General features: G+C 39.7%; 1 protein-coding gene across 2 annotated transcripts; it reads left to right on the top strand.

The window, feature by feature from the left end:
* Positions 1–6,357: 6,357 nt before the first annotated feature.
* Vma21 (vacuolar ATPase assembly factor VMA21) lies at positions 6,358–16,568 on the top strand. Of its 2 annotated transcripts, none has more exons than XM_070039577.1 (3): positions 6,358–6,482; positions 11,392–11,501; positions 12,245–16,568. In XM_070039577.1, the coding sequence occupies exons 1-3, from the start codon at positions 6,373–6,375 to the stop codon at positions 12,385–12,387; spliced, it is 363 nt and encodes a 120-aa protein (XP_069895678.1). In that variant the 5' UTR covers positions 6,358–6,372; the 3' UTR covers positions 12,388–16,568. The 2 variants fall into 2 exon arrangements, with proteins under 2 accessions (XP_069895678.1, XP_069895679.1); XM_070039578.1 differs by lacking the exon at positions 6,358–6,482 and adding an exon at positions 6,569–6,740.
* Positions 16,569–18,372: the final 1,804 nt, after the last annotated feature.

Genomic DNA, 18,372 nt, shown 5'->3' with positions numbered 1-18,372 from the left:
GTTTGAACTCAAGGCCTAATTGTTAGGTAGGCATTCTACTAGTGAGCCATAACTCTAGATATTTTTGCAATAGTTATTTGAGATATAGTCCTTCATTTTTACCTGTATTTTTGATTTGCCTATTTCTGACTTCCTATTATAGCTGAGATGACAGGCATGTACCACTGTGCCCAAATTCTTCCACTGAAGAGTCATTGAAGACTTTTCTGACCAGGCGGGCTTGGCACCACCATCCTCCTAATCTCAACCTCTTGTGTAGCTGGGATGACAGAAATAAGTCACCTGCTCAAGTGCCTGGTTTAGGGACACACAATAGACTATAAAATTCCCACTGAGACAGTGTTAGAGAAGACTTAGATGTACCTACATGGAGATTTAAAGGCCTGGTGGACAACCTAGTGCAGTGAGACGTGGTCTGCAAGCAGCAGCGAATATTCTTGGGAGGCACTGAGCTGAGCTCAGGAGAGAAAATGGAGGCTGAAAGACTAGTTGGCAGTTTCTAATTCTAGCAAGGATTCTTCTGGTGAAGGCGTGAGGTGCCATCGTTTAGTATGTTCCCAGAGGCAGCACTTGCTCCAACTGGCCTTACGTAAATAAGACCAATGGAATGTTGGGAGTCTAGGCACAGAGACTGTGTCATCATGTACCTAGGCCAAGTATCTAAATGGAGCACAAGCTACCAAAGTAACAGCACCACTCCAAGAAAAGTGGGTGGCAGATGGGCAGCAGGCCATGGTAATAGATTGTCTTCTTAGTACACAACATCCTAGCAGAAATCTTTTATCATTCCCTAGCAGTCAGATTTCAGCCCAACCACACTCTCCGAAAAACAGCTATTTTTTCTATATGAGTGTGGTACTGGACTTTGAACTCAGCGCCTTGTATAGCTAATATAGGCACTCAACTGTTTGAGCTATACAACCAGCATAGTTTTGCTTTAGTTTTTGGACAGCTCTTACATTTGTGCCTATGGCCTGCTTTGGCTCAGAATCCTATCATGATCTGATTACAAAGGACAGTAGCACACCTGGATTATTTGTAGATATTGGGTGGAAGATTCTTGGTAACTTTTTGACCAAGATGATCTGGAACCATAATCCTTTTGATTTCTACTGAGATCAGCAGAACTGGGACTGTGGATATATAACAACATGCCTGTTCCTAATAGCAGCTGTTTTGTGGTATAAACATCGACCTTCTTGGTTTATAAATACCTGTGGCCAAGCCTACATAGATGGGTCTCTCCAGGAATCAGGCTCCTCTCTCATCCTTTCTTTTGCATCCTGAGGCTCGAAGGACCACACTATTTACCCCTTAAGGAACATAGGATGTACTCTGTCCCAAGGAAATCCAGATTCTGAGTGGCTTGACATGATCAGCCTCAGACTCCAAAGGGTGGATCGGTGGGAACGTGAGGAGACATGAAGCTGGTCCCTGCCATCTTTAACTGTTCTCCCAGCAGAGTTCAGAGAGCCCAGGAAGACAAGGGGAGAGGGGAGCAGCAGAGGCCCAAATAGGGCTCTCAATAGAGCTCAATTCTAGTGCTGAGAGCACATGCTTAAGATGCTGTGCTGTGTGTAGTGTTAAGATGACACAGCTACATGTCCCGTTCCCTTCACAGTGGACAAGCCAGAAGAGAAAAAAGTCCTAACTTCTTGTCACAGAAGTGGGAAGAGATGAAACACTAGCCTGAAAGTCTGAAGTGCCACCATTGTCGGGGGCAGGGAGGGAAGGGGACTGAACAGGAGGAGAGAAGGAGATGAATAGAGAAGGAAAGGAGAGTAAAAGTGTAGAGAAACTGGACAGACAGACAAAGACACAGACAGAGGCACTTGGGAAATAGTGAAGTAACAGTAATGGGTGACACAACATGAGCCCTTTGAGGATTCCCTGTTGCTTCCATTGTCTTACAAGGTCAACCAAGGCGTGTATTTCTGTGGACAGTTTGCAGAGGGCAGGGAGGGGAGACCTGTGGAGGAAGAACACTCTGGGATCTTGTGGTGAGTAGGACCACATCTGGTATGACCTCATCTAGGAACCACAGGAACCAGCATCTTTGCACCTTTATGTTGGCAGCATGCACTATCACATGTGTGCATGTATGCATGTGCACACACAGAGCTTTTGGATTTCAACTCATTTGCATTGTAAAGACACTTACAAATTAATATATACAATGGAATTCTATGCTTCCACCAGAAGGAATAACACCGCCCCACTTGTAAATCAATGGAAAGCCTTGCAAAAAATCATATTAAGTGAAGTAAGCCAGACCCAAAGAAACATAGGTCCCATGGTTTCCCTTATTTGCAATAATAATTAGTATATATCTAGGATAGTCTTAGCAGAGGAGCAGAATAGCTCAATAGCCACATACCTATGACCATATAAGATGATGCCAAGTGAAATGAACTCCAAGACATGAACACAAGAGGTTTTTCTTTGTTGTACTATGTTCTTTAATGTACTATGTGATCTCTTGCTTCTTTTGTATGTTCTTCCCCCTATGGTATATCCCTGTTGTCATTGTATTTGATTTTGGTACCCTGGTATTGTATATACATTTATCTGAATTAGGGAAGAGAAGGGGAACAACAGAATGGTGAGACAAAGGACAAGGGAGGAACCAATGCAACAGCGATACTCACAAGACTATGTTGGAAACGATCTGTACAAATTGGGGGATTGGAGGGGAGGGAAAGTAGAAGAAAAATGAGGCAAGGAGTAAGAAGTTTGACAAGAAATGTATTTATGACCCTACTTATGTAACTGTAACCCCTCTGTACATCACCTTGACAATAAAAGACTTGAAAAAAAAAAGAAATAAATTCTTTCATTGAAAAATCTGGGATTACAGTTATAGTAACTATTATAACAAATAAGTCATAATAATCATCTTAGTTTGTTTCACATAACTACAACTACATTTTTTTCACCAGGGGGCATATTTTACCAGTTTTGATTTTCAAAAAAAGACAAAAACAAAAACTGATATTAGTCCTTATAAAGAAGTCAGGGACCATCTCTCATCTCTCTCTCTCTCTCTCTTTTTCAGTGTAACTTTCTCTGCATGCGTGGTGGAAGCTATTTTTGTGTGCCAGGTCTCATTTCTGACAAGGCCACATTGTGCACGCATAGACTTGCAAAGTACCAGTAAGATGTTTCAGGTTGGGCAGTTCCATCTAACCACACAGCCAGGTGCCCAACATGGAACTGTGGGGGAGTATGGTTTGAGGAGTTTGTAGAGCAAATCAGAGCGTGCTTCATAATCTGACTTCAGCGGCACACTTTCTGTATCATGGGATTAGCAGTACCGAAGTCTATGACAAGATTGCAGGGCAAACTCTAGACCAGGAGTTAGAGATGGATAGTCATTGGATACTCCCATCACCGATCCAAGGAATTTGGGGACATGCCACTTTCTATTGTTAGCTCTCAGTTTTTCTCAACTAAAGTGAAAGTGTCAAATGAGTGTTCTTTCAGTTTGAGAATCATTTTGTAAATCTGAAAGGAACAACAGAGGAATCCCCGTGGTCTCCTCTGCCGTTGCCACGCCCCCTGACATGCCATTTATTTCCTCGGCAACGGCTCTGTTAGTGTCCAATTCTTTAGCAGCTGCTTTAGGCAGAAGGTTCCAGGGATTTATTGACTTAGCAGACTGCTAGTTAAATTCTTTTCCTCTACATTTTTTTTGAGTTGGTTTGAAACTTTTTTTTTTCTTTCTCAGTATCTTACAGTGAATCTTCTCACAATATATTATGAAGCATGAACACAAAGGTGTGAAAGTTTACAAAACACACACAAAAATGTAAATGACACTATGTGGACATTTTGTCCCATGTTAAAACTCATTTATGAGTGGCCCTTGTTTGAGTTATCACGCAACTACCACACAGGCTGCTGATATAATGTGATGAAAGAACCCAGCTAAGCCAGGTGTTGGTGGCTCACACCTCTAATCCTACCTACTGTAGAAGCTGATATCTTAGGCTTGTGGTTCAAAGTCAGCCTGGGAGGGAAATTCTATAAGATGCTTATATCCAATTAACTAGCAAAAAGCTAGAAGTGGAGCTGTGACTCAAGAGGTAGCATACTAGCCTTCAGTGAAAAAGATAAGGGACAGCACTGAGGCTCTGAGTTCAAGCCTTGTTATTCGAACACATGAAAAGGAGCCTACCTGGGAGTAAAGTTTTGAGCTACACCTCCAGATATAGACATGTGACTCCCTAGTCTCTAGTGTCTTTACCTGTACAAAGAGGAGTTTGGGCTTTTATTGTGGATTCAATTGTGTGCTAATACCCAAACTCATATGCTGAATCACTAAGTCTCAGAGTGGCCCTGTAATGTATTATGGGTTTCTGAAAGGGGAAATTTGGACAGCATTTGTGAAGGCAAGCCAGAACAGATAGATCCTTCTGTTACAGTGACCAGAAGGAGCTAAGTTTGCAAATGCCTTTATCTCAAACTTGAGTCTCCATAACGGGGTAGAAGCATTTAACTGGTGTTCTCTTACCAAACTTGTGCAACTTTGTTACTGCAGTCCAAGCAAACTAACACGATTTCATCAATGGTTCCTGATCATTTTATTTCTTTTGTCATCTTGTCAGCAATGTTTAGTTAAATTGAAATAATTAAATTGCAATATTTATTCCATATTTACAATATACAAGGGTCTTTATAGAAATTTGTTCTACTTGATTATTCCCTAGTGTGCATTCTATGACTTAGAAGATTAAGATTCAGTCTAATACATATACTATAGTTTTAGCTTTTAGTAATTCTTTGTGTATTTTCTCATGAAATAACAAGGACCATCTTATCAATATGGTTTAATTAGTGCCCCCAAATAAACAGTGATATCTTAAGTAGATGTAGATATATCAAGTAAACACATTTAGTTTGTTCAGTTTGTTATAAAAATATTGAAAATTAGCTAGGTGCTAATTTTCAGTATTATGTAATCCTAGCCACTCAGGAGGCTGAGATTTGAAGACCCTGGTTTGAAACCAGCCTAGGCAAGAAAGTCTGTGAGAGTCTTATTCCCAATTAACCATCAGAAAACTGTGGCTCATGTGGTAGAGCTCTTGCCTTGAGCTGAAGAGCTCAGGGACAGCACCCAGGCTCAGAATTCAAGCCCCATGACTGACCAAAAAAAGAAAAAATTGAAACTTGTTCTCAGAACCTGTGTTACCAGTTTTTGAATCAGTTGGGGTATAAGAACATATGATGATTATCTATAGAAGTATGTTCACAAAGTTTTCTTATAAAGGGCCATATGGTGAATATTTTAGGCTTTGTACACCATACTATTTCTGTCACAAGTATTACACTTGAACACATTACAGATGAGTATGGGTGGGTGGGGTTTGATCACATTTACTTATGCTGAAATTTGTAGTTCTTAATTTTTGCATGTTGTGAGAGGGCACTTTTGACTTTTCCTAGCTATTTAAGAGTGGAAAGAAGATTCTTAGTTCCTGGGCTGTACAGAAACAAGTGGCAGGGAATGTGTGTTCCAATTGCTATTCAGTTTAATCTGGTATCTAGATTGTGTAAAGGCAAGCCTCAAGTTCTTACCTCATAGCAGGTGCTTCTTTACACACTTATGGATGTTGTGGAGGCCTAGAGAGGGATTATAAAGTTTTAACTAAAACTCGGCCTCTGGCTGCTGATGCTGCTACTCTGATCTAATTCACTAAGTGCTGTTTTGGTCGTGATTTCAGATGTGTCCTCTGTATTCCTATGATGCAGAAAATAGATATGTGGTCAGCGTCCCTTTCCAGGCTGTGACCATGTAAGGGATGGCCTCTTACTAGCAGCCAGCGGCAACCTAATTTTGTCAAGCTTGACCCGGGCTTTACACACCCTGTTTTATACCTCTCGGGTTGCGTGTGCCTGGTGGCCCATCTGTCCTTACTATTTGAGGCCCTGTTATCTCATTGGCGGCTTTCGGAGCAGCTGAAAATATGTTTCTAACTTTAAGTGGAAGTTGGGGTCACCAGCTAGCAGCCTGGAACAGTCAGTCTCAGCAAGGGTTGTTTCTGAGTGCAGTTCCCTAGTTTTGACGGAGCACACCAGGTAAGTGTTAAACGAAGTCCTCCCAGCTTACCGCCATCGTAGGCGGGCACTAATTAATGAAGCGTTTGCTCAAGGACTGGTGGAATAATGTGTATTGCGTTTTTATGTTGTTGTCCTCGGAAACTGTTCAGTTGCCTAGCACCAGAGCCTTCCTCTGTCAGGTCGCCCGTCCTCGCAGCTCCACGGCTACGATCGCCTCGCTCCCGCGGCTCGGCCAAGGGCGACTGCGACCCACACAAGCAGTGATCGTTCGCGCTCAGGGGGCGGCCACGTCGCCGCCTGTCCGGGACGGCTATGCTGCGCGGAAAATCTCGGCTCAACGTGGAGTGGCTGGGCTACTCACCGGGCCTGCTCCTAGAGCCCAAGCCGCTTCCCGTGGGCCGCGCCCAACGCACCTTCCGTGGGTAAGTCACGTGATTCGTCGCGTTGCGTCTGCGCCTGCCGTCGCCTTAATCTTGCGTCACTGCGCTGCGCCGCGCCCGCGCACTTCAGTCCGCTGCTCAGAAGGCCTAGAGAATTCCGGGTCTCCAACCTGCAACTTGCTTGCTTTTAAAGTACCCTTGATCCCAGTTCGCTGGCCAGAGTGTCTCGCAGCCGCACAGCGACAGCATGGATCGTCTTGACAAAGCGGCGCTGAATGCACTGCAGCCACCTGAGTTCAGGTAGCCGCAGCGGGGTCCGATCTGCCAGGCGGGCGGTCCTAACCAGGAGTGGGGTCCCAGCACAGCCGGGTAGTCAGAGGGATGTAGACCCTTGGGCCGGCTGGCAAGTTGGAGCTTGCAGCGTCCGCACTCCTGCTCCGACTCCAGTTTTTCCGTTGGGGAGTAGGAACTTGGGGTCATGGGAGACAGGTCAGCAGGCTTACTTCTGCTGCTGTCTGTGCACTTCCTCTCGCTCTCGTCTGTGTGAAAAATCTTTCCAGTCCTTTCCCTGCACTCACGTTAATCTGTCTGAGGACAGAACTCAGGCTTCTTTCTCCTCCTGTGATCTGCACCATCCACTCTAACACATTATTTGTTTCTGTGACAGGAGTACAGATTGGCCCTGATATGAGGCTGTTTCTTTTAGGGGAGGGTCAGCAAAATGGAAACTGGTGGCTGAATGGGAGTTTTAAGAAAGAACACATGTTTCTAACCAATCATCCTGGCTACCAGTCTTTGAGATCTATTGTGTCAGGTGCAGTGAAGGCACTTATGCACAAGATGTGATGTCTTAATACTTAAGTTTCTCCAATCATGTACTTTCCTATTATGAAAAGGATAACCTGGGCTCAAGATAAGTAACTTGCCCCACAGAATTAGAGCACATTATTTACTGTTGAAGCTGGCGTTTGGCGAACTCCACTGATTCCAAGGCCTGTGATAAATGGAGTCAATGTGGTCTAAACACTACAAGAAATTAGCCAGTTTTTGAAAATTTGTACACTGAACTTTGACTTTATACAATCCTGCACCACATAATGATGTTATGGTCAATCAAATCATTGATAGTAGTCTACCAGGATTATATTGTCTAGTAACATTTAAGCTTTCTTAGTATGTTTTCTGTTTCCAAAATGACATAGTTGTATAACAATTCATTTCTTGGAGTCTAGCCTTGTTTTGGTATATGACTGAACTTCATCCTAAATTACCACCATACCTAAAAGAAACTAATCTTTTTTTCTAGTTTCATTTTTTTTCCTAGTGAAGATTGAATCTACACGCTTCTACATACTAGACGAGGATTCTACCACTGAGCTACACTTCTAGCCTAGTTAAAATTTTTTTTTTGGGGGGGGTCTGGTCATGGGGCCTGAACTCTGGGCTTGGGCGCTGCCCCTCAGCTCTTCAGCTCAAGGCTAGCGCTCTACAACTTGAGCCACAACGCCACTTCCGGCTTTTTTCTTTTTGCATATGTGGTGCTGAGGAATCGAACCCAGGGCCTCATGCATGCAAGGCAAACGCTCTACCACTGAGCTACCTTCCCAGCCTCTAGCCCAGGTAAAATTTTAAAGTTCAATGTAAAGATAGTGATTAGAAGAAATTGAATTTATGTCATAAGTTATTACGTATATTCTATTTGGAATATGTAGTGACTAGAAGCAAGACCGGATAATACACATTTGTAAGTCAGGCCAGATAACAATCAGTCAACCCTTATTTTCACTGGTAATGACTGACTCTAATTTTTTTTTTGTAGATTCACTAGTGCTTATCCTCATTACTCATTATGGTCACAATATATTCTTGAAATTTATGAGTAGAGCTCAGTTTAACAGAACTTGTGTTTATTGAATAGCAGTAATATAAGTCAGTAGCAACCAGACTGAGGTATGGTAAAAGATGAGCCATTGCTGTACTTGAAGAAAATGTTAGGACTGGAAGTGGCACTGTAGCTGAAGTGTTAGAGTGCTTGCCTTGAGCTGATGACTCAGGGACAGCACTCACGCCCAGAGTTCAAGCCCCACAACCGACAAAAAGAAAGTGTTAGGACTTATTTATTGTAGCACTAAATATTTAAATTCTGACATATATACAGAGCATGTAATTTTAAAATATGCTATATGTTCTTATAATTTATGTCATTGGATAGGACATATTTGGAGAAATGTGTTAAGTGATGTGTCTTTGTGCAAACATAATTGAATATACTTATACAAACAAATCTAGGGAATACATATATCCTATTGTAAACTAGATTTTATGGTGTCTGTCTGCTTTTGTGGTATTTCTTTTTTGATGATTACTTTTGGTTTAATATAAAAATGACAACATGGGAAGTTTACGCACGAGTGTTCATTATATAATTTGGTGCACAGACTGGATTTCCATCTTCATTTGTTTATTTGTTATAGTCACTTATGTGTAAATATAAACTACTATTTTTACTTTATTCAGGGTTTGCAATTTATATTAAAGGGAAGTATGTTAGAATAGTCCCTAACACATTGGAAAACATAACTTTTATTTTTAGGAATATATAAAAGGTAATAACCTGGAGCCCATAATTTGTATTTGAGTATTAGCTCTTTTTCCTAAGAATTTAGATGCGTTATATCTTTAAAATAACCTTTAATAATCTTCTTAACCTTTTCTTTCTTCATGCATTTTTATTGTTAGCATGCAGGTGATATACAGAGGGGTTACAGTTACTTAAGTCGAGTAAAACAGTGTGTTCCTTCTTGCACAATGTCGCTCCTTCCCTTGCTTTCTCCCAGTTTTTCTCGCCTGACCCTCCCCCAGGAGTTGTATAGCTCATTTTCAGCTTAGTGATTTTTTCCTGCTGAATTAGTTCATGCTTGTCCCACAATTTCTGTGCCCCTCCTTATTCTGACAAAGATAGATAATGAATAAATAAGACTAAAAGAAGAGAAAAACAGCCACCAAGAAAGAACTCTTATTCTCATTTTCTGGATTCATTTAGATGCATGCTATTTTATATGATCAGATGCATACAGATATTGTGCTTCTGTGCTCTTTTTTCCTAAGAATAGCCTCCTTTGGCCTCACTGTGTGTGAATGCCCAGAGACTTGTATAATTTATCACGTCCTAGTGTGTTTTTCTTTGCCATCTAATATTTTTACTTGTAGATTTATAGGCACATTATAACTATGACCAATAAGTTTTTAGGAGAAACACGTAGATCTCTCAGTATAGAAATTTAATATGAAAAACATAAAAACAATTATACTATTAATCATTCTCCAATATTCACTGAATGATGCATTTATGTCATTCTTACAGATTATTTTGCATTTTTTGAATAAAAGTGCTTCTTATAAATTCTTGAATAAAAAGAGAAAAATAATTACCATTTCTAGTGGTGATGTGGCTCAAGTTGTACAGCATCAACTTTGAGCAAAAAAATTCCAAGGGAAGTTTGTAAGACTAAAAGTACAAACACATACCAATTTTTGTTTTTTTAGTGTAGTTTTGTGATAATATTGTAACTGAAAGTGTGTGACTTTACTATTTCAATATTGCTTTGGTGATTTGAAAGTTTTGATGGTTTTATGTCAATTTTAGCATCAGGGTTGCCCTATTGATTGGAAATCATATTCAGTGTCACGGTAGGTTGTGCAGTAGGGAGGGGAGGGGCAATATTACTCCACCCTCCCCCCCCCCCCAAAAAAAAAAAAGGTGGAAGGGGAGCTGTGCCACACAGTTTAATACATGCTAGCATTAAGCAAAAAAAAAAAAAAAAAAAAAAAAAAAAAAAAAAAAAAAACTCAGGGATGGCGCCTACGTCCTGAGTTCAAACCCCAGACCGGCCAAAAAGAATGACAAAATGTTGCCGCGTTAGGGTATATTTTCTACCCAGGATTGCAAATTTTGTGAGGCTGGGTCAGCAGTCAATTCTATACATGTGGTCAGTCACATGGTACGTGGATTGGGCTAGAACCGCTGCTCTTAGTCTATGATGCAGGGGACGGCACGGGAGGTGGGGGTGGGGAGGAGGTATTGGGCTTTCTATGAAGAAATGGACTGAGTTTTCGTGAGTTGGAATTTCCACATTACCTTGCCAGAGGATAATTCTAATGTGGGAAGTCACAATCACGATCACTTGTTTCCTAGCATCTCTGAACACTAGCTGATTCGGACGTGGTGGTGGTGAGGCGAGGTGGGGCGGGGCCAGGCTAGGCCGCCATATTTGCCGCAGAGGAGTGCAGTGGGAGTTCGCCGTCCTGGATTTGTATTTATCCTGGGCACAGGGTGCTTCCAATGTGAGAAGGTGCAGTTTCTTTTGGAGTGGAGTGCATTTGGTTGCTGGCTGGTAGCGACCTGCTGGGGGTGCAGCCGGACAGGACTCCCACGGGGAGGAAGGGATGGCATTTGTCGCCAAAACAGACTGAATCAGAGATGTTTTCAGTTGGGAGTTCGGTACATACAATATTGGATCCACTATCGGAGCCATTATTCTTCCACCTGGACCATGATGCCACATTTGCTGATGCGTGGCCACGGCTTTAGTGGCAGACGGCTGTTGGCTGCGCCAAGTTCCAGCTTGGACTTTGTATTTTGGGGATCTGGTTCTCTCTCTGGTTACTATGCCTGGGCTGGGCATTCTGGATACTGGACTTGAATACCTAGTGAGTTGGAATGAGAATTTCCTTTGAGTTTTGGATGTGAAAGGACCACATTGGAATTGAATTGCACTCTGTTAAAGGTGGGTACTTTTCTGCTCATAGCTAAGGTTGATATTCAGACACCTTGCCTGTGATAGCTATTTGGTTGCACTGTGTTTTGTAAATCTCTGCTCTCTGTTCATTGTGTTAAGGAAAATCAGGAATAATTGGATGAAATTTTTGATTATTTTATGTTTTATTTTAGAAATGAAGGTTCCTTAGCTTCGACTTTGAAGACACTGTTATTTTTCACAGCTTTAATGATTACTGTTCCAATTGGGCTCTATTTTACAACAAAATCATATATATTTGAAGGTAATCTTTAAAACAATTCCCCCCTTTCTTAATTTTCAATTTTTTATGATTTTTCAACCTTTAAATGTTGTGTTACTGTTTTGTATTTCGATTTGTTTTTAATGAATGAGCATTCTCAGCTTTTGTAATTATTTCTATTGGGCATTTATTTATGGTTGCTTATGGAAGATCTTAGACATGTTTTCCTATCCCATTGAGAATAACGATTGGCCAGAGATGGGAGGAAGAATTTAAGAGAATAGATTTTCGGTGTCAGATACTGGAAGGGAAAGAAAAGGAATTCTCCTTTTAAACATCAAAGCTCTTCCACACAGTTTTAAATTAATATTTAAAATGATATTTTAGTATATAATCCATGTGCAAAAGGCTTATGCCTGTAATCTTAGTTACTTTGAAGGCTGAGATCTGAGAATCAAGGTTCGAAGCCAGTAATTGCAGGAAAGTCCCTGAGACTCCTATCTCCAAATAACCCCCAAAAGCCAGAATTGGAACTTTAACTCAAGTGGTAGAGCTCTAGCCTAGAGTACAAAAATCCTAAGAGGCAGTACTTAGGCCCTGAGATCAAGCCTACTCCTGATACATGGACATGCATCAATAGGATTATTTTGCCATCTACAATAATTTCAGTTAAATAAACATGTACCTAGTAAGAATTAGGTATAATGAATATATCTAATGAGTTAGTATGCATTGTTCATTGTATGTCTGGGAATAAGATGAAAATTATTTTTTTCTCTTCATAGGTGCACTTGGAATGTCCAACAGAGACAGCTATTTTTATGCGGCAATTGTAGCGGTGGTGGCGGTTCATGTTGTGCTGGCGCTCTTTGTGTATGTGGCCTGGAATGAAGGCTCACGTCAGTGGCGTGAAGGCAAACAGGATTAATGTGAACATTACTTTCTGCTAGTGATAAACGGATTTTTAAAAATATAGCAAATGCTTCTGGGGTATGGATAATGAATACATATTTATTTGAATAAATTGAAAAGTTCATAGTAAATTCAGTCATAAGGACACATTTGACTAGTATATATTTGGACCCATTTAATACAGTGGTTTGTATACTCAATTTTGACTTTATGAATCTCTCATTTGCAAATGTAAAATTAGTACATTAAAATTAAGTAAAGTAAATTTGTTAAACAAGGCACCCATTTTTCTGGGAAGAATTTAATGATGCTAAAACAAAAATGTTTTATAGCATTTTTATCTTTTGCTTCAATGTTCTACTGCTCTGGACATACTAAGCTGTGTATTGTGAAGCAAGTCTAAAGTTTAGTCTACACTGGAACACCTTCCCTGACATGAGGATAGAAGCTACTTGGATTTGTGGTTTTAATTTCCTATAGAAAGTTGCTTAAATTATGGGCACTCTACTTAGTCTCATCATCTTAGAGAAAGTTCACAGTAAGTGTAATCGCTAGCCAGTACAAAACTAGGCTAAGCCATAGCAAAAGACTTTGACTGTAGGATTTAGAGAACAAGATAGGAGCAGGGTGCCAACTTTGTGCTTTTTCAGACCAACCTTTTGCTCCTTCAATATTGATTTGTGTTACATGGCTTCTGGAAATTCTTTTTTAAAATTGTTTCATTTTTTCCTACTGTTACTTAAAAAAATAAAGTATATATGACAGGCATTTACATTCTCAAGTGTTTGTTCATTTTTTTCTTTTTTTTTGGTTATTTTTCTTTTTTTTTTGTTGGTCATGGGGCTTGAACTCTGGACCTGAGATCTTCAGCTCAAGGTGAGGGCTCTACCACTTGAGTCACAATGCCACTTCCTGTTTTCTGGTGGTGAATTGGAGATAAGAATCTCACAACCTTCCCTGCTCAGGTTGGCTTTGAACTTCTGTCCTCAGATCTCAGCCTCCTGAGTAGTTAGGATTATAGGCGTGAGCCACTGGTGTCCAGCTCAATTGTTCATTTTTGTACAGTGACGATGTAAACAACAATGAAAATATCATCTAAGGTGCATTGTTGAGATCTGGCCTATTGGTACTTTAAAAAATAATAACCTAACTGTAGTAATATATAGTTAGGTAATTCTTGAAGTCCTTTTCTATGAAATACACCTAGTAAAAGGATTTTACTATCCTTTTAATCTGTAGCCATTTGTGTGTAATAAAAAAGCCTACTGACCCCCCCCCCCAAATGTTTATTTCTCATTATGAAACCACAAGGTGTTTCTGCATTCATGCTTAAAAATATCAAAATGCATATTTCACTAGGAATAAGCATTATTCAAAATGTTGCCACTTGGAGAAAACAACTTTTTTGATTTATAGTCTGTGTGCAGTTTTGAAAAATGTTTCTTAAATGTGAGATCCAGACCCTAAAAGTTTGGTTTAAGTTCAGAGCCTAACAGCTTTATCTGATAAGATGTTTGTATTTTTTATAGATGAGTAATTGTTTGTTCCTTGTCTTAAAAAGTACATTCTATCTAACCTCTCAAAATTCAAATGTCTAATTTCTTTCACCATAAAGAAATAACTTTTGAGGAGATAGACACATATAATCTAATTTAAACATTCTATATTATAGACATTTATCAAAATACTATATGACCCTAAGTACATATAGTTTTGGTGTCAGTTAAAAGTAAAATAATATAAAATTCAAATTTTCTGTTGGTAAAAACTCTAGCGTTTGCCATTATGAATTTACCCATTGTTAGTATTTTTTATGTTGTAGACCTGGACTAGAGGAATCAAAAGGAGGAAGAATGAAAGTCAACTACATGTTTGTGTTTAATTGTTAACAGAAATAACAAAAGCACTGTGACTCTTTCAGGATAGTTTAAAATTCTTGATTAAGGTTACAAGTCTATAGTTTAAATGTCTTTTGGCAGGTACTCAAAACGTAAGCTTTTTCTCTTTGGTTAAGAGTACAATTTTAGTATAATGATGTTTAAATCTTGGTTGTGTGGTAGCCTTCTATATGGTTCCCTCATTAGATGGCCTATTGTATTTAGGATTATCCATCTTATTTTATACAATATCAACAATTTTCCTATACTTTGAGCATGCTGTTTTGTAACATACAATGAATGTCAGTGCTGAATTCTTTTCTTGACTTCAGGTATTTGCTAAGTACATACTGGTAATGGATATTTTCCCTAAAAATAACGAGGAATATATGCAAAACTATGTAATTTTGTGTTGGAACAACATTTAAACCTTAAAATCAGATGCTGAGATTGATATTTGGAGTTGTTACAAAATAGCTTGTTTTCAAAGCATTTAGTTTTTCTTAGAGTTTTAACTGTTGTGACATCATGTTGCTACTGTTAACTGTGTTAAGTATTTGACAAATAGATTTGTTTTCCTAATGTCTCACTGGCTTCCTCTTGCACAATGTATATAGGTCATGATGTATAGCAGGGGAAAGTACAATTTTAAGGTATGTCTGTGTTCACTGCTGTTTGGAAACTAATGAAACATTAACCTCAATTAGAAAATATGACTTGAAGTGTCAGTCTAAGCTACTGATTCAGCTCCTGTTACTAACAGTACCTTCGTCACCTCATTTGTCCCCCATTATAGAACCCTTTTTCCCCACCATGCTAAAAAATGAGCACTCTGCGTGGAATACATCAGATGTCTTTAGCTCATCAGATGAATACCATTTTAAATATAGTAGTAAAATTTGGGATTGGGTTGTTGAGAAAAGGATTTGAAATACACTATTAAAGAAACCCTGGATTAAAATATCATAATGAAAACCATTATTTTGTACAATTAAAAAATACCTGGAAAAATACCTTAAAATCTCTACAGATTCCTAGGAATCCAACAGAAATACAATGATTGGAATGTTTTATTGGGAGTATCATATTGCCTTTCGTCAAAAGAAGCAACTAGTCACGTACTGGTGGCTCACGCCTGTAATCTTAGGTACTCAGGAGGATGAGATCTGAGGATTACAGTTTGAAGCCAGCCAAGGCAGAAAAATCTGTGAGACTTCTAATTAATCTGAAAAAATAGTATAGCACTAGCCTTGAGCAGAAAAGCCAAGCAAGCGCTCAAAACCCTGGATTCAACCATTAGCACTGGCAGACACAAAAGAAGCAGCTGATTACCATGTTCATTTTGCATTTTTATACACATTTTATATATACAGCTGGGGTACCTAACAAGACCAGCAAGAATTAGTTAAGTTGGAAAATTGTTCCTAAAGGAAGATTAAAGCTGAAGGTACATATGACAAAAAAAAAAAAAAACCTTAAATCCTGTTTACAATGTATCTAGTCTGTATTTCCTGTCTGCAGAAAAGTTTGTTTGTTGTTTAATTTATGCCCAAGTGAAGTAGACTGTTGTATCAGGCACAAAATTTGTCACTTGTCAGTAACAGGTTTTTTTTTCTGTCAAGTGCTCTGTGTCATCCACCAGTGTCATGTGGAACTGTCAACTCAAATTTTTCTGTGTTTAATGTACTTTTTACAAGAGTTGTGCAGAAATATGCATTGATAATTGTATGTTTTTTTTTACCTTTAGCAGGGGGGAAAGGGTCCCCTTAGAATGATTTTTAGTGGCACATTACCTTTAGCTAGCTTACTACTTTGTAGATTCCGTAGAGTCGTCCAGTATTCCTACAGATCAGTTTCCTTACCTGTGTGGTGCCTACATGTATTTGAAATAAATTATCTGTGCTTCTTTTAAGATGTTCTAGAAGTCACATTCATCAGTTATACAGACTATAGTCTTACTATTTCCTGTTCAGTGACATCTCACTGAACACAGATTATAGCAATAGCTAACAACATCTGCACAGCACCTTACAGTTTGCAGAGAAAGTTTGCACATTCTCATTTGAGTTTTGTATGGTGAACTTGTTTTGAGCTCTTCCTTAACATTGATGCTGAGAGTGTTAGAATCCTTAGGTCACTAGTTTCAGTGCCTATGCCGTAGTATTGCCTAGCAGGCCGACTAGAGGAATTAGGTCAGGTTGACTTGCATTAAGTGATGCTTTTCTAGTCCTTATCTGGATGGGTTTTGTATTCATTATATCCTGGACTATAATTTGTACAAATTTGCCATCTGTTGTCATTAAAAGTGTCCATAGTGTGACTTGGATGTGTCCTGGTTCAATTAATAATTTTATTAATATCTGATTTTTAAAAAAATTTGTTTGCCTGTCTCTCTGTTTATAACATGTACAGTATATACAGACCTTACCTTTTAAGTGTGTTTGTTTCTTTGTGTTATGCAGACTAGGTACAGAACTGTCAAGGAAAAGATAAGATTTGATACAGGGCATGTAGATCAGATATGCTTAAGGACTGATTGGGGGTCTGTGGGAGGCTTGTTACAGTTCATCTGAGATGGGCCTGTCAGAATTGACGTGGGAGAAAAAACAAAGCTAGCCCTATAGCCTCTGGTTTTAATTTTTGCCGGGGGGGGGCACAAATAATCTTCCAATACTACTAAAGGAGTAAGGTTGACAAATACTTGTGGCTAATAAAGATGAAAAGAGCACATCCTTGGAGATGTCTGGCATGGCCTGTGCCCTACATCCTGTTCCCTGGAACCGCCTGTTGGTGGTACTCTAGCTCCTTTCAGGGCTCCCGAGGAATCCAGCTAATTCTTTCTAATGAATATGTCTGATCAGAAGAGCAGGAAAGAGAGACAGTACAGGTAGGTCTTTGGGACTTATGTCTGATGGAGGATGGATTATAATCACTACCTGCTAAGAAAACTCACCAATGGCAAAATCCAGAGACATGCCTGCAGAGCACAGCCAGCAGCTCTGGCATTTTGCATGTGGGCAAGAATTACAGCTGTAGTGGGGAGAAAGCTGTCATGGTGGCAGGCTATCCCACTTCCCTCAGCACAACCATCACTCAATCTGGTGTAGCAGACAGAATAATAACATGCACCACAAAAAATGGCCATGTCTAAGCTGGATGTGATCCTCACACCTAGCATCTCAACTGCTTAGGAGGAAAGGTTGGGAGGATTATGGTTTGAAGACAGCTCAGGTGAAAAGTTAATAAAACGCCATCTCAAACAAGCTGGGCATGGTAATATATGTCTATAATGTTTGTTTCACAGGAGCCTTAGAAGGGAGGATCCCAGTCCCAGGCCAGTTAGGGCAAAAATAGTTACACCCAATCACAAAAAATAAGTAAAACAAAAAGTTATGTGGTGGCATGCCTCAAATGGTAGTGTGAGACTCTGAGTTCAAAGTCTTAAGTACTGCAATAAAACAACAACTGTAGTCTCTTCCCCAGAACCTGGCAGAGGAGTATTAAGATTTCAGTTGGCAGTATCCTGACTCTCTCAGGGGGACCAATGGATTTATCATAAGGTCCTTTGGGTAGGTGTAAAAATAGTACGCAAAGATACATCCTCTTTATTTCATAGACATATACGCCTCTATATATGTATGGATAGGTAGATTCTATCCATCAATCTATATATCTATCTCCAATCCTGGGGCTTGAACTCGGGGCCTGGGTGTTGTCCCTCAGCCTCTTTTTGTTCAAGGCTAGCTCTACCACTTGAGCCATGGCACTGCTTCCAGATTTTTCTCAGTAGGTTATTTGAGATAAGAGTCTAATGGACTTTCCTTCCCAGTTGGGCTTTGAACTGCTATCCTCGAATCTCAGCTTCTTGAGTAGCTAGGATTACAGGTGTGAGCCACCAGTGCCCAGTTTAGGAATATTATTTTATATGACAAAAGTGAATACTTATTACCATACATGGGAAAAGATGTAATTCAATGGTCAGTTTGCAGAAGAGTTTAATTGGATGAGAGAATGCTTGATAGTACCTAATAGCCTAACAGCAACCGATATATTCCTAAAAAGAAAAACAGGTTGAGTTTAAAGAGGACAAGGCCATGTTGTGATAGAGATTTCAGTGATGCAAC

The sequence above is a fragment of the Dipodomys merriami genome, unplaced genomic scaffold (genome assembly GCF_024711535.1).
Source record: "Dipodomys merriami isolate MVZ:Mamm:240054 unplaced genomic scaffold, mDipMer1.0.p SCAF_3, whole genome shotgun sequence".
In the NCBI taxonomy this organism is placed as follows: Eukaryota; Metazoa; Chordata; class Mammalia; order Rodentia; family Heteromyidae; genus Dipodomys; species Dipodomys merriami.
Note: the sequence above shows the minus strand (reverse complement) of the source record. Positions and strands in the feature narration are given on the sequence as shown.

Bases quoted from the DNA above. Each gene is read 5' to 3' on its own strand.
- Vma21 (XM_070039577.1), top strand. From the start codon at position 6,373: ATGCTGCGCGGAAAATCTCGGCTCAACGTGGAGTGGCTGGGCTACTCA. The intron at 6,483-11,391 runs GTAAGTCACGTG...GTTTTATTTTAG, and splicing joins GCCCAACGCACCTTCCGTGG to AAATGAAGGTTCCTTAGCTT. The intron at 11,502-12,244 runs GTAATCTTTAAA...TTCTCTTCATAG, and splicing joins AAAATCATATATATTTGAAG to GTGCACTTGGAATGTCCAAC.